General features: G+C 42.6%; 1 protein-coding gene across 1 annotated transcript in view; it reads left to right on the forward strand.

Annotated features, from left to right (window-relative positions):
- OSER1 (oxidative stress responsive serine rich 1) overlaps positions 1-18,890 on the forward strand; it is a 122,411-nt gene that overhangs the window by 47,141 nt on the left and 56,380 nt on the right. The window contains exon 3 of the mRNA XM_053689800.1: positions 11,177-11,287. Coding sequence (XP_053545775.1) covers positions 11,177-11,287 — 111 coding nt within the window. The remainder of the gene's footprint in view (positions 1-11,176; positions 11,288-18,890) is intronic.

Genomic DNA, 18,890 nt, shown 5'->3' on the forward strand with positions numbered 1-18,890 from the left:
AGACCAATTCTGGATTTAAAAATGCTAAACAAATTTCTCAGAGTTCCATCGTTCAAAATGGAAACCATTCGAACAATTTTACCTACAATCCAGGAGGGTCAATATAGGACTACCGTGGATTTAAAGGATGCGTATCTACATATTCCTATCCACAAAGATCATCATCAGTTCCTAAGGTTCGCCTTTCTGGACAAACATTATCAGTTCGTTGCTCTCCCATTCGGACTAGCCACTGCTCCCAGAATTTTCACAAAGGTGCTCGGGTCCCTTCTAGCGGTTCTAAGACCAAGGGGCATTGCAGTGGCACCTTATCTGGACGACATTCTAATTTAAGCGTCGTCTCTTTCCAAGGCAAAGGCTCATACAGACATTGTTCTAGCCTTTCTCAGATCTCACGGGTGGAAGGTGAACGTAGAAGAGTTCCCTGTCTCCGTCGACAAGAGTTCCCTTTTTGGGAACAATAATAGATTCTTTAGAAATGAAGATCTTCTTGACAGAGGTCAGAAAGTCAAAGCTTCTAAACGCTTGTCAAGTTCTTCTCTCTATTCTGCAGCCTTCCATAGCTCAGTGCATGGAAGTAGTAGGGTTGATGGTTGCAGCAATGGACATAGTCCCTTTTGCTCGAATTCATCTAAGACCATTTCAACTGTGCATGCTCAAGCAGTGGAATGGGGACTATACAGACTTGTCTCCAAAGATTCTAACAGACCAGAGTGGGTCATTGTCACGACCGACGCCAGTCTATTAGGCTGGGGCGCGGTCTGGGATTCCCTGAAAGCTCAGGGTTTATGGTCTCGGGAAGAGTCTCTTCTCCCGATCAACATCCTGGAACTGAGAGCAATATTCAATGCTCTCCGGGCTTGGCCTCAACTAGCGAAGGCCGGATTCATAAGATTCCAGTCAGACAACATGACGACTGTAGCTTACATCAACCATCAGGGGGAACAAGGAGTTCCTTGGCGATGAGAGAGGTATCCAAAATCATCAAATGGGCGGAGGATCAGTCCTGCCACCTATCTGCAATCCACATCCCAGGAGTAGACAACTGGGAGGCGGATTATCTGAATCGTCAGACTTTCCATCCGGGGGAGTGGGAACTCCACCCGGAGGTGTTTTCCCAGTTGACTCAATTATGGGGCATTCCAGACATGGATCTGATGGCGTCCCGTCAGAACTTCAAGGTTCCTTGCTACGGGTCCAGATCCAGGGATTCCAAGGCGACTCTAGTGGATGCATTAGTGGCACCTTGGTCGTTCAACCTAGCTTATGCGTTTCCACCGTTCCCTCTCCTTCCCAGGCTTGTAGCCAGGATCAAACAGGAGAAGGCCTCAGTGATTCTGATAGCTCCTGCGTGGCCGCGCAGGACTTGGTATGCAGACCTGGTGAATATGTCATCGGCTCCACCATGGAAGCTACCTTTGAGACAGGATCTTCTAGTACAAGGTCCATTCGAACATCCAAATCTAGTTTCTCTGCAGCTGACTGCTTGGAAATTGAACGTTTGATTTTATCCAAGCGTGGGGTTTCAGATTCAGTGATAGATACTCTGGTCAAAGCCAGAAAACCTGTGACTAGAAAGATTTACCATAAAATATGGAAAAGATATATCTGTTGGTGTGAATCCAAGGGATTCTCCTGGAGTAAGATTAAAATTCCTAAGATCCTCTCCTTTCTCCAAGAAGGTTTGGATAAGGGATTGTCAGCGAGTTCTTTAAAAGGACAGATTTCTGCTTTATCTGTCTTGTTACACAAACGACTGGCAGCTGTGCCAGATGTACAAGCTTTTGTACAGGCTTTGGTCAGAATCAAGCCTGTTTACAGACCCTTGACTCCTCCTTGGAGTCTAAATTTAGTTCTTTCAGTTCTTCAAGGGGTTCCGTTTGAACCCTTACATTCCATAGATATCAAGTTACTATCTTGGAAAGTTCTGTTTTTGGTTGCTATATCTTCTGCTAGAAGAGTTTCTGAATTATCTGCTTTGCAGTGTGATCCACCCTATCTGGTGTTCCATTCAGATAAGGTTGTTTTGCGTACCAAGCCTGGTTTTTCTTCCAAAAGTTGTTTCCAACAAGAATATCAACCAGGAAATAGTTGTTCCTCCTTTGTGTCCGAACCAGTTTCAAAGAAGGAACGTTTGTTACACAATTTAGATGTAGTCCGTGCTTTTAAAGTTCTATTTAGAAGCAACAAAGGATTTCAGACAACCTTCTTCTTTGTTTGTCGTTTATTCTGGTAAGAGGAGAGGACAAAAAGCTACTGCTACCTCTTTCTTTCTGGCTGAAAAGCATCATCTGATTGGCTTATGAGACTGCCGGACGGCAGCCTCCTGAACGAATCACAGCTCACTCTACTAGGGCTGTGGCTTCCACATGGGCCTTTAAGAACGAGGCTTCTGTTGATCAGATATGTAAGGCAGCGACTTGGTCTTCTCTGCACACTTTTGCCAAATTCTAAAAATTTGATACTTATGCTTCTTCGGAGGCTATTTTTGGGAGAAAGGTTTTGCAAGCCGTGGTGCCTTCTGTTTAGGTAACCTGATTTGCTCCCTCCCTTCATCCGTGTCCTAAAGCTTTGGTATTGGTTCCCACAAGTAATGGATGACGCCGTGCACCGGACACACCAATGTTGGAGAAAACAGAATTTATGCTTACCTGATAAATTACTTTCTCCAACGGTGTGTCTGGTCCACGGCCCGCCCTGGTTTTTTAATCAGGTTTTAAAAATTTCTCTTTTTCTTTATACACTACAGTCACCACGGCACCCTATAGTTTCTCCTTTTTCTCTTAACCGTCGGTCGAATGACTGGGGGGGAGCTATATGGACAGCTCTTGCTGTGTGCTCTCCTTGCCATTCCCTGTAGGGGAGGAGAATATCCCACAAGTAATGGATGACGCCGTGGACCGGACACACCGTTGGAGAAAGTAATTTATCAGGTAAGCATAAATTCTGTTTTTGCTGAGAAACGCGTTGCTGTGTGATTAGTGTACTAAATAAAGTATTCCATCTTGCGGTTGATTGGTGATTGGCATCCCTCCGAGAGATCCCGCGGTTGAGATTGGTCATTTGCATCACGTGACCGGACGTCTGACGTTCTGGCGTGTGCCTTGAGTCTATCGGGCGACTGTTAGTCCCGTACTGCTCTGTCGGGCACTCCGGTTTTGCTGCTGCCTTTGTGAGTAGCCATTTGCAGGGGGGTTATCCTATGTGGCGCCTCTTTCTTCCGTTCTGACCAGATTCCTCTCATCACTTCGACATATCAAGGGTGCGGCCTGACTTCTCCGGTGTCTTAATCCATCATACACCACCGCACCTCTCTAGGACTTTGCGGCTCTAGTATTATTTGAATCTTTTCTTCTGTTATGTGTGATCAGTCCACGGGTCATCATTACTTCTGGGATATAACTCCTCCCCAACAGGAAATGCAAGAGGATTCACCCAGCAGAGCTGCATATAGCTCCTCCCCTCTACGTCAGTCCCAGTCATTCTCTTGCACCCAACGACTAGATAGGATGTGTGAGAGGACTATGGTGATTATACTTAGTTTTTATGACTTCAATCAAAAGTTTGTTATTTTAAAATAGCACCGGAGCGTGTTATTACTTCTCTGGCAGAGTTTGAGGAAGAATCTGTCAGAGTTTTTTACTATGATTTTAACCGGAGTAGTTAAGATCATATTGCTGTTCTCGGCCATCTGAGGGAGGTAAAGGCTTCAGATCAGGGGACAGCGGGCAGATGAATCTGCATTGAGGTATGTAGCAGTTTTTATTTTCTGAATGGAATTGATGAGAAAATCCTGCCATACCGTTAAAATGACATGTATGTATACACTTCAGTATTCTGGGGATGGTATTTCACCGGAACTACTCTGTTAAAGGTCACTAATCCTTTTTAATAACTATTTATCATGTTAAACGTTTTTGCTGGAATGTAGAATCGTTTACATTGCTGAGGTACTGTGTGAATAAATATTTGGGCATTATTTTCCACTTGGCAGTTTTTTTTGCTTTAATTGTGACAGTTTCGTTTCTCTTCACTGCTGTGTGGGAGAGGGAGGGGCCGTTTTTGGCGCTCTTTGCTACGCATCAAAAAATACCAGTCAGTTACTTTTATTTTTCCTGCATGATCCGGTTCATCTCTGATAGATCTCAGGGGTCTTCAAACTTCTTTGAAGGGAGGTAAATTCTCTCAGCAGAGCTGTGAGAATTCTTATAGTGACTGTGAATAAAAACGTTGCTTTGTATTTTTTATGTCAAATTTAATTATTGTTATTTTACTAATGGGAACAAAACTTTGCTAAAAGTTTTTGTTATTTTAAAGTTTGATGCTATAACTGTTTTTCAGTTCATTATTTCAACTGTCATTTAATCGTTAGTACCTCTTTGAGGCACAGTACGTGTTTTGCTAAAAAAGATTATAACCAAGTTGTAAGTTTTTTGCTAGTGTGTTAAACATGTCTGACTCAGAGGAAGATATCTGTGTCATTTGTTCCAATGCCAAGGTGGAGCCCAATAGAAATTTATGTACTAACTGTATTGATGCTACTTTAAATAAAAGTCAATCTGTACAATGTGAACAAATTTCACCAAACAGCGAGGGGAGAGTTATGCCGACTAACTCGCCTCACGCGGCAGTACCTGCATCTCCCGCCCGGGAGGTGCGTGATATTTTGGCGCCTAGTACATCTGGGCGGCCATTACAGATAACATTACAAGATATGGCTACTGTTATGACTGAAGTTTTGTCTAAATTACCAGAACTAAGAGGCAAGCGTGATCACTCTGGGGTGAGAACAGAGTGCGCTGACAATGCTAGGGCCATGTCTGATACTGCGTCACAGCTCGCAGAGCATGAGGACGGAGAGCTTCATTCTGTGGGTGACGGTTCTGATCCAAACAGATTGGACTCAGATATTTCAAATTTTAAATTTAAATTGGAGAACCTCCGTGTATTACTAGGGGAGGTCTTAGCAGCTCTCAACGATTGTAACACCGTTGCAATACCAGAGAAACTGTGTAGGTTGGATAAATACTTTGCGGTACCGGCGAGTACTGACGTTTTTCCTATACCTAAGAGACTAACTGAAATTGTTACTAAGGAGTGGGATAGACCCGGTGTGCCGTTCTCACCCCCTCCAATATTTAGAAAGATGTTTCCAATAGACGCCACCACTCGGGACTTATGGCAAACGGTCCCCAAGGTGGAGGGAGCAGTTTCTACTTTAGCTAAGCGTACCACTATCCCGGTGGAGGATAGCTGTGCTTTCTCAGATCCAATGGATAAAAAATTAGAGGGTTACCTTAAGAAAATGTTTGTTCAACAAGGTTTTATATTACAACCCCTTGCATGTATCGCGCCGATTACGGCTGCGGCAGCATTTTGGATTGAGTCGCTTGAAGAGAACCTTAGTTCATCTACGCTAGACGACATTACGGACAGGCTTAGAGTCCTTAAACTAGCTAATTCCTTCATTTCGGAGGCCGTAGTACATTTAACCAAACTTACGGCTAAGAACTCAGGATTCGCCATACAGGCACGTAGGGCGCTGTGGCTAAAATCCTGGTCAGCTGATGTTACTTCTAAGTCCAAATTACTTAATATACCTTTCAAGGGGCAGTCTTTATTTGGGCCCGGTTTGAAAGAGATTATCGCTGACATTACAGGAGGTAAGGGCCACGCCCTACCTCAAGACAAAGCCAAAGCTAAGGCTAGACAGTCTAATTTTCGTCCCTTTCGGAACTTCAAAACAGGAGCAGCATCAACCTCCACTGCACCAAAACAGGAAGGAGCTGTTGCTCGTTACAGGCAAGGCTGGAAGCCTAACCAGTCCTGGAACAAGAGCAAGCAGGCCAGGAAACCTGCTGCTGCCCCAAAGACAGCATGAACCGAGAGCCCCCGATCCGGGACCGGATCTAGTGGGGGGCAGACTCTCTCTCTTCGCCCAGGCCTGGGCAAGAGATGTTCAGGATCCCTGGGCACTAGAGATCATATCTCAGGGATACCTTCTAGACTTCAAATTATCTCCCCCAAGAGGGAGATTTCATCTGTCAAGGTTGTCAACAAACCAGATAAAGAAAGAAGCGTTTCTACGCTGCGTACAAGATCTGTTAATAATGGGAGTGATCCATCCGGTTCCGCGGTCGGAACAAGGACAAGGGTTCTACTCAAACCTGTTTGTGGTTCCCAAAAAAGAGGGAACTTTCAGGCCAATCTTAGATTTAAATATTCTAAACAAATTCCTAAGAGTTCCATCGTTCAAAATGGAAACTATTCGGACAATCTTACCCATGATCCAAGAGGGTCAGTACATGACCACAGTGGATTTAAAGGATGCTTACCTTCACATACCGATCCACAAAGATCATCACCGGTATCTAAGGTTTGCCTTCTTAGACAGGCACTACCAGTTTGTAGCTCTTCCATTCGGATTGGCTACGGCTCCAAGAATCTTCACAAAGGTTCTGGGTGCCCTTCTGGCGGTACTAAGACCGCGAGGGATTTCGGTAGCTCCATACCTAGACGACATTCTAATACAAGCTTCAAGCTTTCAAACTGCCAAGTCTCATACAGAGTTAGTTCTGGCATTTCTAAGGTCGCATGGATGGAAAGTGAACGAAAAGAAGAGTTCTCTTTTTCCTCTCACAAGAGTTCCATTCTTGGGGACTCTTATAGATTCTGTAGAAATGAAGATTTACCTGACAGAGGACAGGTTAACAAAGCTTCAAAATGCATGCCGTGTCCTTCATTCCATTCAACACCCGTCAGTAGCTCAATGCATGGAGGTGATCGGCTTAATGGTAGCGGCAATGGACATAGTACCTTTTGCACGCCTACACCTCAGACCTCTGCAATTATGCATGCTAAGTCAGTGGAATGGGGATTACTCAGATTTGTCCCCTACTCTGAATCTGAATCAAGAGACCAGAAATTCTCTTCTATGGTGGCTTCATCGGCCACACCTGTCCAGGGGGATGCCATTCAGCAGGCCAGACTGGACAATTGTAACAACAGACGCCAGCCTACTAGGTTGGGGCGCTGTCTGGAATTCTCTGAAGGCTCAGGGACTATGGAATCAGGAGGAGAGTCTCCTTCCAATAAACATTCTGGAATTGAGAGCAGTTCTCAATGCCCTTCTAGCTTGGCCCCAATTAACAACTCGGGGGTTCATCAGGTTTCAGTCGGACAACATCACGACTGTAGCTTACATCAACCATCAGGGAGGGACAAGAAGCTCCCTAGCAATGGTGGAAGTATCAAAGATAATTCGCTGGGCAGAGTCTCACTCTTGCCACCTGTCAGCAATCCACATCCCGGGAGTGGAGAACTGGGAGGCGGATTTCTTGAGTCGCCAGACTTTTCATCCGGGGGAGTGGGAACTTCATCCGGAGGTCTTTGCCCAAATACTTCGACGTTGGGGCAAACCAGAGATAGATCTCATGGCGTCTCGCCAGAACGCCAAACTTCCTCGCTACGGGTCCAGATCCAGGGATCCGGGAGCGGTTCTGATAGATGCTTTGACAGCACCTTGGAACTTCGGGATGGCTTATGTGTTTCCACCCTTTCCGCTGCTTCCTCGATTGATTGCCAAAATCAAGCAGGAGAGAGCATCAGTGATTCTAATAGCGCCTGCATGGCCACGCAGGACTTGGTATGCAGATCTAGTGGACATGTCATCCTGTCCGCCTTGGTCTCTACCTCTAAGACAGGACCTTCTGATACAGGGTCCATTCAAACATCAAAATCTAACTTCTCTGAAGCTGACTGCTTGGAAATTGAACGTTTGATTTTATCAAAACGTGGTTTTTCTGAGTCGGTTATTGATACCCTGATACAGGCTAGGAAGCCTGTTACCAGAAAGATTTACCATAAAATATGGCGTAAATACCTATACTGGTGCGAATCCAAACATTACTCATGGAGTAAGGTTAGGATCTCTAGGATATTGTCCTTTCTACAAGAAGGGTTAGAAAAGGGTTTATCAGCTAGTTCATTAAAGGGACAGATTTCAGCTCTGTCCATCTTGTTACACAGGCGTCTGTCAGAAAATCCAGACGTCCAGGCTTTTTGTCAGGCTTTAGCTAGGATCAAGCCTGTGTTTAAAGCTGTTGCTCCGCCATGGAGTTTAAACTTAGTTCTTAACGTTTTACAGGGTGTTCCATTTGAACCCCTTCATTCCATTGATATAAAATTGTTATCTTGGAAAGTTCTGTTTTTAATGGCTATTTCCTCGGCTCGAAGAGTCTCTGAGTTATCAGCCTTACATTGTGATTCTCCTTATCTGATTTTTCACTCAGACAAGGTAGTTCTGCGTACTAAACCTGGGTTCTTACCTAAGGTGGTCACTAACAGGAATATCAATCAAGAGATTGTTGTTCCATCCTTGTGTCCAAATCCTTCTTCAAAGAAGGAACGTCTTCTACACAATCTGGATGTAGTTCGTGCCCTCAAGTTCTACTTGCAGGCAACTAAAGATTTTCGCCAAACTTCTTCCCTGTTTGTCGTTTATTCTGGACAGAGGAGAGGTCAAAAAGCTTCTGCTACCTCTCTCTCTTTTTGGCTTCGTAGCATAATACGTTTAGCCTATGAGACTGCTGGTCAGCAGCCTCCTGAAAGAATTACAGCTCACTCCACTAGAGCTGTGGCTTCCACTTGGGCCTTTAAGAATGAGGCCTCTGTTGAACAGATTTGCAAGGCTGCAACTTGGTCTTCGCTTCATACTTTTTCCAAATTTTACAAATTTGACACTTTTGCTTCTTCGGAGGCTATTTTTGGGAGAAAGGTTCTTCAGGCAGTGGTTCCTTCTATATAATGAGCCTGCCTATCCCTCCCGTCATCCGTGTACTTTTGCTTTGGTATTGGTATCCCAGAAGTAATGATGACCCGTGGACTGATCACACATAACAGAAGAAAACATAATTTATGCTTACCTGATAAATTCCTTTCTTCTGTTGTGTGATCAGTCCACGGCCCGCCCTGTTTTAAGGCAGGTAAATATCTTTTAAATTATACTCCAGTCACCACTTCACCCTTGGTTACTCCTTTCTCGTTGATTCTTGGTCGAATGACTGGGACTGACGTAGAGGGGAGGAGCTATATGCAGCTCTGCTGGGTGAATCCTCTTGCATTTCCTGTTGGGGAGGAGTTATATCCCAGAAGTAATGATGACCCGTGGACTGATCACACAACAGAAGAAAGGAATTTATCAGGTAAGCATAAATTATGTTTTTTTGCAGCCATTGTTTTAGAATTCCTAGAATTCTTCAGGGTGGTTTGGATAAGGCTATATCCACCAGTTTGTTAAAGAGCCAGATTTCAGCTTTTTCAGTTGTTTCTCAGAAAGATAGCTTAGTTTTCTGACATTCAGAGTTTTGTTCCAACTTTAGTCAGGATTAAGCCAGTGGTTAAACCAATTTCTCCTCTCTGGAAACTTTTTTTTTTTTTTTTGTTCAAAGAATTTCCCTATGCACTATTTGGATACTCCACTTTTGTCTTGGAAAGTTTTTTTTTATCTTTTAGTAATTTCTAAATTGCCTCCTTATCTAGTTTACCATCAGTATAAGGCGGTTTTGAGAGCTATTTTGATTTCATGTCTTAAGTGGTGTCTTTAGACATTTTCAGTCATGAGTTTGTTGTTCTATTTTTTTTTTTTTTTTTTTGACCTAATCCAAAAGATTCTAAGGAGATGCTTCTTCATATTTAGTATGTCAGAGCGCTAAACATTTTTTTGCAGGCGACTAGGGATTTTACATAATTCTTTTCCTCCTTCCTCCTCCTTTCTTCTTTTTAAAATTTTCCTTTGATGTTTTTGCTTTGTCTGAAGTGGCTTTTGTTAGGAAAGTCTTTCAAGCAATAGTTTCTGGACATTAGATATGGGGAAAAAAGAGAGAGAGATTTTTATAATTAAATATAATTCTGTTCTGCCTGTATTATTCGTGGATTCCACAGCTTGGATATTTGTTTCCCAAGTGTAATGGCTTGTAGACTCACCACCTTTATGAAAGAAAATTATTATTTATGCTTACCTAATCAAATTAATTTCTTTCATGGTGGTAAGAGGCCATGAGACCCACTTTTTTTTTTTTTTGCTAGATTTTAATTTATTTTCTGGCGACGGTTTAAAGGGACAGTCTAGACTAAAAGCAGACTTACTTGATTGGAATCCTTTGCCTCTGATTTAACTGTTGCACCTTTTCCTAAGGAGCATTCAATTTTATTGTGCAGTAAAAATCAATCAAGTTTGTCATCATTGGCTGTTTTGAAATGGCTGCTGGACTCCTCCTATCAATGACATCAAGTCCTAAGGGGTAGCGCTAGCAAATTCACAGAGCGCGTGCACATCGTGTGTTAATGTAGTCCCTCGGCTAGAACTCGAAGGATCTCAACGGACCAAATAACGGCTCATAACAAGGCTCATTCTAAAATATGTAAGGCATCAATGGACCGTTGTTGTGACTGCAAACTTTTTATCCAACAGCTCTGCATGGTCTGTTTTTTTTATTATGTCTTCTGCAGTTCCTGTTTAAGATAGTAGTGCACCACCAGACTGTGCAAAGCATTTTGCCGAGTGACTACATTTGTACACAATGCACATGTGCTCTGAAAACAACACACTGCAAAATTGCTAGAGCTACCCCTTTGTCATTGTTGGTCATTTTGAAATGACCAACAATGACAAACGTGATTTGATTTTTACTGCACATAAAAAAAATAATGATCCTTAGTAAAAGGTACGACGGTATAATCGGAGGCCAAGGATTCCAATCCAGTAAGTCTGTTTTTAGTGTAAGCTGTCCCTTTAAGTGTGTAACTCCTTTTTTTTTTTCTGCTCCTTTTTTTCTTGCTCTTGTCCTTTCTTACCTTCTTTTCCTTGCTTGGCTATATGTCAGACTAGTTTACAACGTGAGGTGTGAGGGGCTCTTGGATTTTTGTGAAACTTTGCCTCCTCCTTGTGGCCAGGAGTAGAAATCCCAGGAGTAATGGCTTGTGTATTCACAACCATGAAAGAAATTCATTTATCAGTTAAACATAAATTATGTTTTCCAAACTTGTCGATTTATATCCGTTTTCACTTTCACGCTTATATGAATTACTTCAAGAACATTTTGTTAAATGGTTATTTAAAAATGTATTCTCGGAATTATTTCCAAAACACATTTAACATTGATCTAAATCTTTATAGATGTACAGCTTCCCTTTGTGCTGCAGATGGGTGCATTGCAAGAACAGCTGTGAGACCTTTAGAGGACACCAAGCCTAAAGTTTTGGGATCTGTAAAAGAAAGCTGGCATGGGTAAGAAAACAATTGATTTGAAAAGGTAAAATATATATAATCACTGTTCTCCCCAGGACCTTTTTAGCGGGTGCACCACCTGGCTGATTTTATTAACCACCCAGACAAAAAAAATGTTGGTAAACAGCAGGATTAAGATCAAAGATTATCAATACATTAAAGGGACAGTCAACATCAGAATGTTTGTTGTTTTAAAAGATAATCCCTTAAAGGGACATAAAACAAGTTGGGATAGAGACAAAATAATATAATATGTACTTTAATTACTTTACCTTGCAATTTATACTGCGGTGCCTCGTCATTAACCCTTTCTTTTTAGTTTCTCAATTGTAGAACTCTAACTCCCCCCCCCCCCCACACACACACACACACATTTCCTTTTATGGCTGTAGCTATAGCCACCTTTGTTTTCGTAAAATGCATAAATGAATAGGGATTATCTGTTGGAGCATGCCTAGAAGCTGTGATCTCAGTTGAAATACAATGGCTCTGTCTAAACACTGATAAGGGGGGTGGAGTTAGCTGCTCCAGATAGCACAGCTTTGTAACTAATTTTCCTTATTTTTGAACATTTTTTTTTTTAAAATACTTGCCAGCAATTTTTAAACAATTTTTTTTTTTTATGCAAACTATTTTTACTTAATTAGCCCTTTTAGGATGTGCACAGATCTCAACCTGTTTTATGGCACTTTAATTACCCATTCCCTAGTTTTTCATACCAACACAGTTATAATAATACGTTTCACCTCTGTAATTACCTTGTATTTAAGACTCTGCAGAATGCTCCTTATTTCAGTTCTTTTGACAGACTTGCATTTTAGCCAATCGGGGCTCACTCCTCAGTAAATTCACGTGTATGAGCTCAATGTTATCTATATGAAACACATTAACTAATGCCCTCTAGTGGTGAAAATCTGACAATGCATTTAGATTACAGGCAGCCTTCAAGGTCTAATAAATTAGCATATGAACCTCCTAGGTTTAGTTCAACTAAGAATACCACGAGAACAAAGCAAAATTGGTGAAAAAAGTAAATTGAAAAGTTGTTTAAAATGACATGCCCTATTTGAATCATGAAAGTTTTTTTGGGACTTGACTGTCCCTTTTACAACACAAATCTGCATCCCCACATAACTGAAATTTAAAAAAAAAAGTGGTACCACTTAAGTAAAAGGGACTTTTTAGTGTATTCAGTTTAATATATTATCTATATAAAATAAGCTGGAGTGGCACATAAGCAAAAGCTGAAAATATATACTGGACTATTAACAAGGAGATCTCAACTTCTTGTATGTTATCGCATATAACTAAGCTAGAAGCTATTTGCTTCCTATATGAATAACAATGACTGCTTCAAAATACTGAGTTTACACAGGTATTGTAGCTAGTGTCCACAAATGAGTTAGGCTATAGCATTATATATGTAAACAAGAGTGTACACACATTTTGGCAGCTAGAAAAGTAATATGAAGGGTTTGAACCAATGTATAAGTGACGAGATATGGGCAACATTGAACTCTAAAACTAACCTGTAACATGAGACATTAGTGTGAGTTGATGTAGGTGCAAGTAAAGTTAAACACCCCTAGCATGGTCACTATATAATATTAGTAGATTTCTGAAAATCTTCCTTTTTAAATTTAGGACCCCAGGATTGTTGTAAGATTGGTTTATTTCTTAACATGGTTTTACATATAGCAGACATAGCCCTTATTCTAACATTTAATAACTAATAAAAAAATGTAATGTTCCTAATATGGAACATGTGAGTAACTAAATTATTGGAAAGCAAAGTTTCCACTATCAGTAGCAGTAACATTGTTCCATAAACGTCCAGTTTCAACAACCGCTTGCTAGAACTCTTAAGCAGTTTGGAGGATGGTAGATGAAACTTGCATCTCGGCAGCAAAGTGTCAGGAGCACAATAGAGGGGATAAGTCTATCAACATTTTCACCCTAGTAAGGAACACTGCACAAGTCAAAATGCCCTTCCCAGTAAGAGGGTAAAGGTAAAACATGGGTCCCACTGCAAACACCAAGACTTGGTAGAAAATTAGCAGTTTTTTGCACTGTGAGGGGCTTTAACACCGTGAGCGATCTCCCATTTGATAGGATAGTCTCAGCTGTATCTGAGTTATGTTGACCTTGATTACCGCTCTCTCTAAATTCTTTGCAAATCTGAGGTGTTGAAGCCGGCAGGTCCACCATCATCATTTGTGTACATAAGTAAAAAAAAAAAACGCATCCTGAAAGAGGCAAGGAATTTGTTTTTAACAAAGCTTAAAAACAAAAAACAACGGTGGTTGACTGAACCTATAAAAAGTCCCTGTTTACAAACAAAACATTAGAAATATTAGCCATCTTACCATTGGGTAAAGTGAACTTTTAAAAATGTTATTTTAGGTCAGTGTGAAAGAGAGTTGTTGAGATTTGAAAGTGTTTGATTTTGTTGCAGTAAACTAAATTGCAGTGCTTCATATTGTGTACTTTAAATTTGCTGCAATTACTGTCCTAATTTGTCAAAGGAGAGATGTTAATTGTTCATGTAGTTTGCAACATACTTAGGTTACAGAATTAGCCAAACTGTGGCCTGCAGGCCTTATCCAGCCTAGCAAGGTTTGTTGTGGGGCCTACATTCGTACTAAAAAGTGTAGGGTTTTTTCTCCAACATAGGTGTGTCCGGTCCACGGCGTCATCCTTACTTGTGGGATATTCTCTTCCCCAACAGGAAATGGCAAAGAGCCCAGCAAAGCTGGTCACATGATCCCTCCTAGGCTCCGCCTACCCCAGTCATTCTCTTTGCCGTTGTACAGGCAACATCTCCACGGAGATGGCTTAGAGTTTTTTAGTGTTTAACTGTAGTTTTTATTATTCAATCAAGAGTTTGTTATTTTGAAATAGTGCTGGTATGTACTATTTACTCAGAAACAGAAAAGAGATGAAGATTTCTGTTTGTATGAGGAAAATGATTTTAGCAACCGTCACTAAAATCCATGGCTGTTCCACACAGGACTGTTGAGAGCAATTAACTTCAGTTGGGGGAACAGTGTGCAGTCTCTTGCTGCTTGAGGTATGACACATTCTAACAAGACGATGTAATGCTGGAAGCTGTCATTTTCCCTATGGGATCCGGTAAGCCATGTTTATTACGATCGTAAATAAGGGCTTCACAAGGGCTTATTAAAACTGTAGACTTTTTCTGGGCTAAATCGATTCATTATTAACACATATTTAGCCTTGAGGAATCATTTTATCTGGGTATTTTGATATAATAATATCGGCAGGCACTGTTTTAGACACCTTATTCTTAGGGGCTTTCCCAAAGCATAAGCAGAGCCTCATTTTCGCGCCGGTGTGGCGCACTTGTTTTTGAGAGGCATGGCATGCAGTCGCATGTGAGAGGAGCTCTGATACTTAGAAAAGACTTTCTGAAGGCGTCATTTGGTATCGTATTCCCCTTTGGGCTTGGTTGGGTCTCAGCAAAGCAGATACCAGGGACTGTAAAGGGGTTAAAGTTCAAAACGGCTCCGGTTCCGTTATTTTAAGGGTTAAAGCTTCCATATTTGGTGTGCAATACTTTTAAGGCTTTAAGACACTGTGGTGAAAATTTGGTGAATTTTGAACAATTCCTTCTTGTTTTTTCGCAATTGCAGTAATAAAGTGTGTTCAGTTTAAAATTTAAAGTGACAGTAACGGTTTTATTTTAAAACGTTTTTTGTACTTTGTTATCAAGTTTATGCCTGTTTAACATGTCTGAACTACCAGATAGACTGTGTTCTGAATGTGGGGAAGCCAGAATTCCTATTCATTTAAATAAATGTGATTTCTCCAACATAGGTGTGTCCGGTCCACGGCGTCATCCTTACTTGTGGGATATTCTCTTCCCCAACAGGAAATGGCAAAGAGCCCAGCAAAGCTGGTCACATGATCCCTCCTAGGCTCCGCCTACCCCAGTCATTCTCTTTGCCGTTGTACAGGCAACATCTCCACGGAGATGGCTTAGAGTTTTTTAGACCTAATTTTCGTCCCTTTCGTAAAAACGGACCAGCCCAAAGTGCTACGTCCTCTAAGCAAGAGGGTAATACTTCTCAAGCCAAGCCAGCTTGGAGACCAATGCAAGGCTGGAACAAGGGAAAGCAGGCCAAGAAACCTGCCACTGCTACCAAGACAGCATGAAATATTGGCCCCCGATCCGGGACCGGATCTGGTGGGGGGCAGACTCTCTCTCTTCGCTCAGGCTTGGGCAAGAGATGTTCTGGATCCTTGGGCGCTAGAAATAGTCTCCCAGGGTTATCTTCTGGAATTCAAGGGACTTCCCCCAAGGGGGAGGTTCCACAGGTCTCAGTTGTCTTCAGACCACATAAAAAGACAGGCGTTCTTACATTGTGTAGAAGACCTGTTAGAAATGGGAGTGATTCATCCTGTTCCATTAAGAGAACAAGGGATGGGGTTCTACTCCAATCTGTTCATAGTTCCCAAAAAAGAGGGAACGTTCAGACCAATCTTAGATCTCAAGATCTTAAACAAATTTCTCAAGGTTCCATCGTTCAAGATGGAAACCATTCGAACTATTCTTCCTTCCATCCAGGAAGGTCAATTCATGACCACGGTGGATTTAAAGGATGCGTATCTACATATTCCTATCCACAAGGAACATCATCGGTTCCTAAGGTTTGCATTCCTGGACAAACATTACCAGTTCGTGGCACTTCCTTTCGGATTAGCCACTGCTCCAAGGATTTTCACAAAGGTACTAGGGTCCCTTCTAGCGGTGCTAAGACCAAGGGGCATTGCAGTAGTACCTTACCTGGACGACATTCTGATTCAAGCGTCGTCCCTTCCTCAAGCAAAGGCTCACACTGACATCGTCCTGGCCTTTCTCAGATCTCACGGCTGGAAAGTGAACGTGGAAAAGAGTTCTCTATCCCCGTCAACAAGGGTTCCCTTCTTGGGAACAATTATAGACTCCTTAGAAATGAGGATTTTTCTAACAGAGGCCAGAAAGACAAAACTTCTAGACTCTTGTCGGATACTTCATTCCGTTCCTCTTCCTTCCATAGCTCAGTGCATGGAAGTGATCGGGTTGATGGTAGCGGCAATGGACATAGTTCCTTTTGCGCGCATTCATCTAAGACCATTACAACTGTGCATGCTCAGTCAGTGGAATGGGGACTATACAGACTTGTCTCCAAAGATACAAGTAAATCAGAGGACCAGAGACTCACTCCGTTGGTGGCTGTCCCTGGACAACCTGTCACAAGGGATGACATTCCGCAGACCAGAGTGGGTCATTGTCACGACCGACGCCAGTCTGATGGGCTGGGGCGCGGTCTGGGGATCCCTGAAAGCTCAGGGTCTTTGGTCTCGGGAAGAATCTCTTCTACCGATAAATATTCTGGAACTGAGAGCGATATTCAATGCTCTCAAGGCTTGGCCTCAGCTAGCGAGGACCAAGTTCATACGGTTTCAATCAGACAACATGACGACTGTTGCGTACATCAACCATCAGGGGGGAACAAGGAGTTCCCTAGCGATGGAAGAAGTGACCAAAATCATTCTATGGGCGGAGTCTCACTCCTGCCACCTGTCTGCTATCCACATCCCAGGAGTGGAAAATTGGGAAGCGGATTTTCTGAGTCGTCAGACATTGCATCCGGGGGAGTGGGAACTCCATCCGGAAATCTTTGCCCAAGTCACTCAGCTGTGGGGCATTCCAGACATGGATCTAATGGCCTCTCGTCAGAACTTCAAAGTTCCCTGCTACGGGTCCAGATCCAGGGATCCCAAGGCGGCTCTAGTGGATGCACTAGTAGCACCTTGGACCTTCAAACTAGCTTATGTGTTCCCGCCGTTTCCTCTCATCCCCAGGCTGGTAGCCAGGATCAATCAGGAGAGGGCGTCGGTGATCTTGATAGCTCCTGCGTGGCCACGCAGGACTTGGTATGCAGATCTGGTGAATATGTCATCGGCTCCACCATGGAAGCTACCTTTGAGACGAGACCTTCTTGTTCAGGGTCCGTTCGAACATCCGAATCTGGTTTCACTCCAGCTGACTGCTTGGAGATTGAACGCTTGATTTTATCGAAGCGAGGATTCTCAGATTCTGTTATCGATACTCTTGTTCAGGCCAGAAAGCCTGTAACTCGAAAGATTTACCACAAGATTTGGAAAAAATATATCTGTTGGTGTGAATCTAAAGGATTCCCTTGGGACAAGGTTAAGATTCCTAGGATTCTATCCTTCCTTCAAGAAGGATTGGAAAAAGGATTATCTGCAAGTTCCCTGAAGGGACAGATTTCCGCCTTGTCGGTGTTACTTCACAAAAAGCTGGCAGCTGTGCCAGATGTTCAAGCCTTTGTTCAGGCTCTGGTTAGAATCAAGCCTGTTTACAAACCTTTGACTCCTCCTTGGAGTCTCAATTTAGTTCTTTCAGTTCTTCAGGGGGTTCCGTTTGAACCCTTGCATTCCGTTGATATTAAATTATTATCTTGGAAAGTTTTGTTTTTGGTTGCAATTTCTTCTGCTAGAAGAGTTTCAGAATTATCTGCTCTGCAGTGTTCTCCTCCTTATCTGGTGTTCCATGCAGATAAGGTGGTTTTGCGTACTAAACCTGGTTTTCTTCCGAAAGTTGTTTCTAACAAAAACATTAACCAGGAGATTATCGTACCTTCTCTGTGTCCGAAACCAGTTTCAAAGAAGGAACGTTTGTTGCACAATTTGGATGTTGTTCGCGCTCTAAAATTCTATTTAGATGCTACAAAGGATTTTAGACAAACATCTTCCTTGTTTGTTGTTTATTCCGGTAAAAGGAGAGGTCAAAAAGCAACTTCTACCTCTCTCTCTTTTTGGATTAAAAGCATCATCAGATTGGCTTACGAGACTGCCGGACGGCAGCCTCCCGAAAGAATCACAGCTCATTCCACTAGGGCTGTGGCTTCCACATGGGCCTTCAAGAACGAGGCTTCTGTTGATCAGATATGTAGGGCAGCGACTTGGTCTTCACTGCACACTTTTACCAAATTTTACAAGTTTGATACTTTTGCTTCTTCTGAGGCTATTTTTGGGAGAAAGGTTTTGCAAGCCGTGGTGCCTTCCATTTAGGTGACCTGATTTGCTCCCTCCCTTCATCCGTGTCCTAAAGCTTTGGTATTGGTTCCCACAAGTAAGGATGACGCCGTGGACCGGACACACCTATGTTGGAGAAAACAGAATTTATGTTTACCTGATAAATTGCTTTCTCCAACGGTGTGTCCGGTCCACGGCCCGCCCTGGTTTTTTTAATCAGGTCTGATATTTTATTTTCTTTAACTACAGTCACCACGGTACCATATGGTTTCTCCTATGCAAATATTCCTCCTTAACGTCGGTCGAATGACTGGGGTAGGCGGAGCCTAGGAGGGATCATGTGACCAGCTTTGCTGGGCTCTTTGCCATTTCCTGTTGGGGAAGAGAATATCCCACAAGTAAGGATGACGCCGTGGACCGGACACACCGTTGGAGAAAGCAATTTATCAGGTAAACATAAATTCTGTTTTATGTGATAATGATAATGATGCCCAAGATGATTCCTCAAGTGAGGGGAGTAAGCATGGTACTGCATCAT

This window comes from Bombina bombina, chromosome 1 (assembly GCF_027579735.1).
Source record: "Bombina bombina isolate aBomBom1 chromosome 1, aBomBom1.pri, whole genome shotgun sequence".
NCBI classification, from domain to species: domain Eukaryota; kingdom Metazoa; phylum Chordata; class Amphibia; order Anura; family Bombinatoridae; genus Bombina; species Bombina bombina.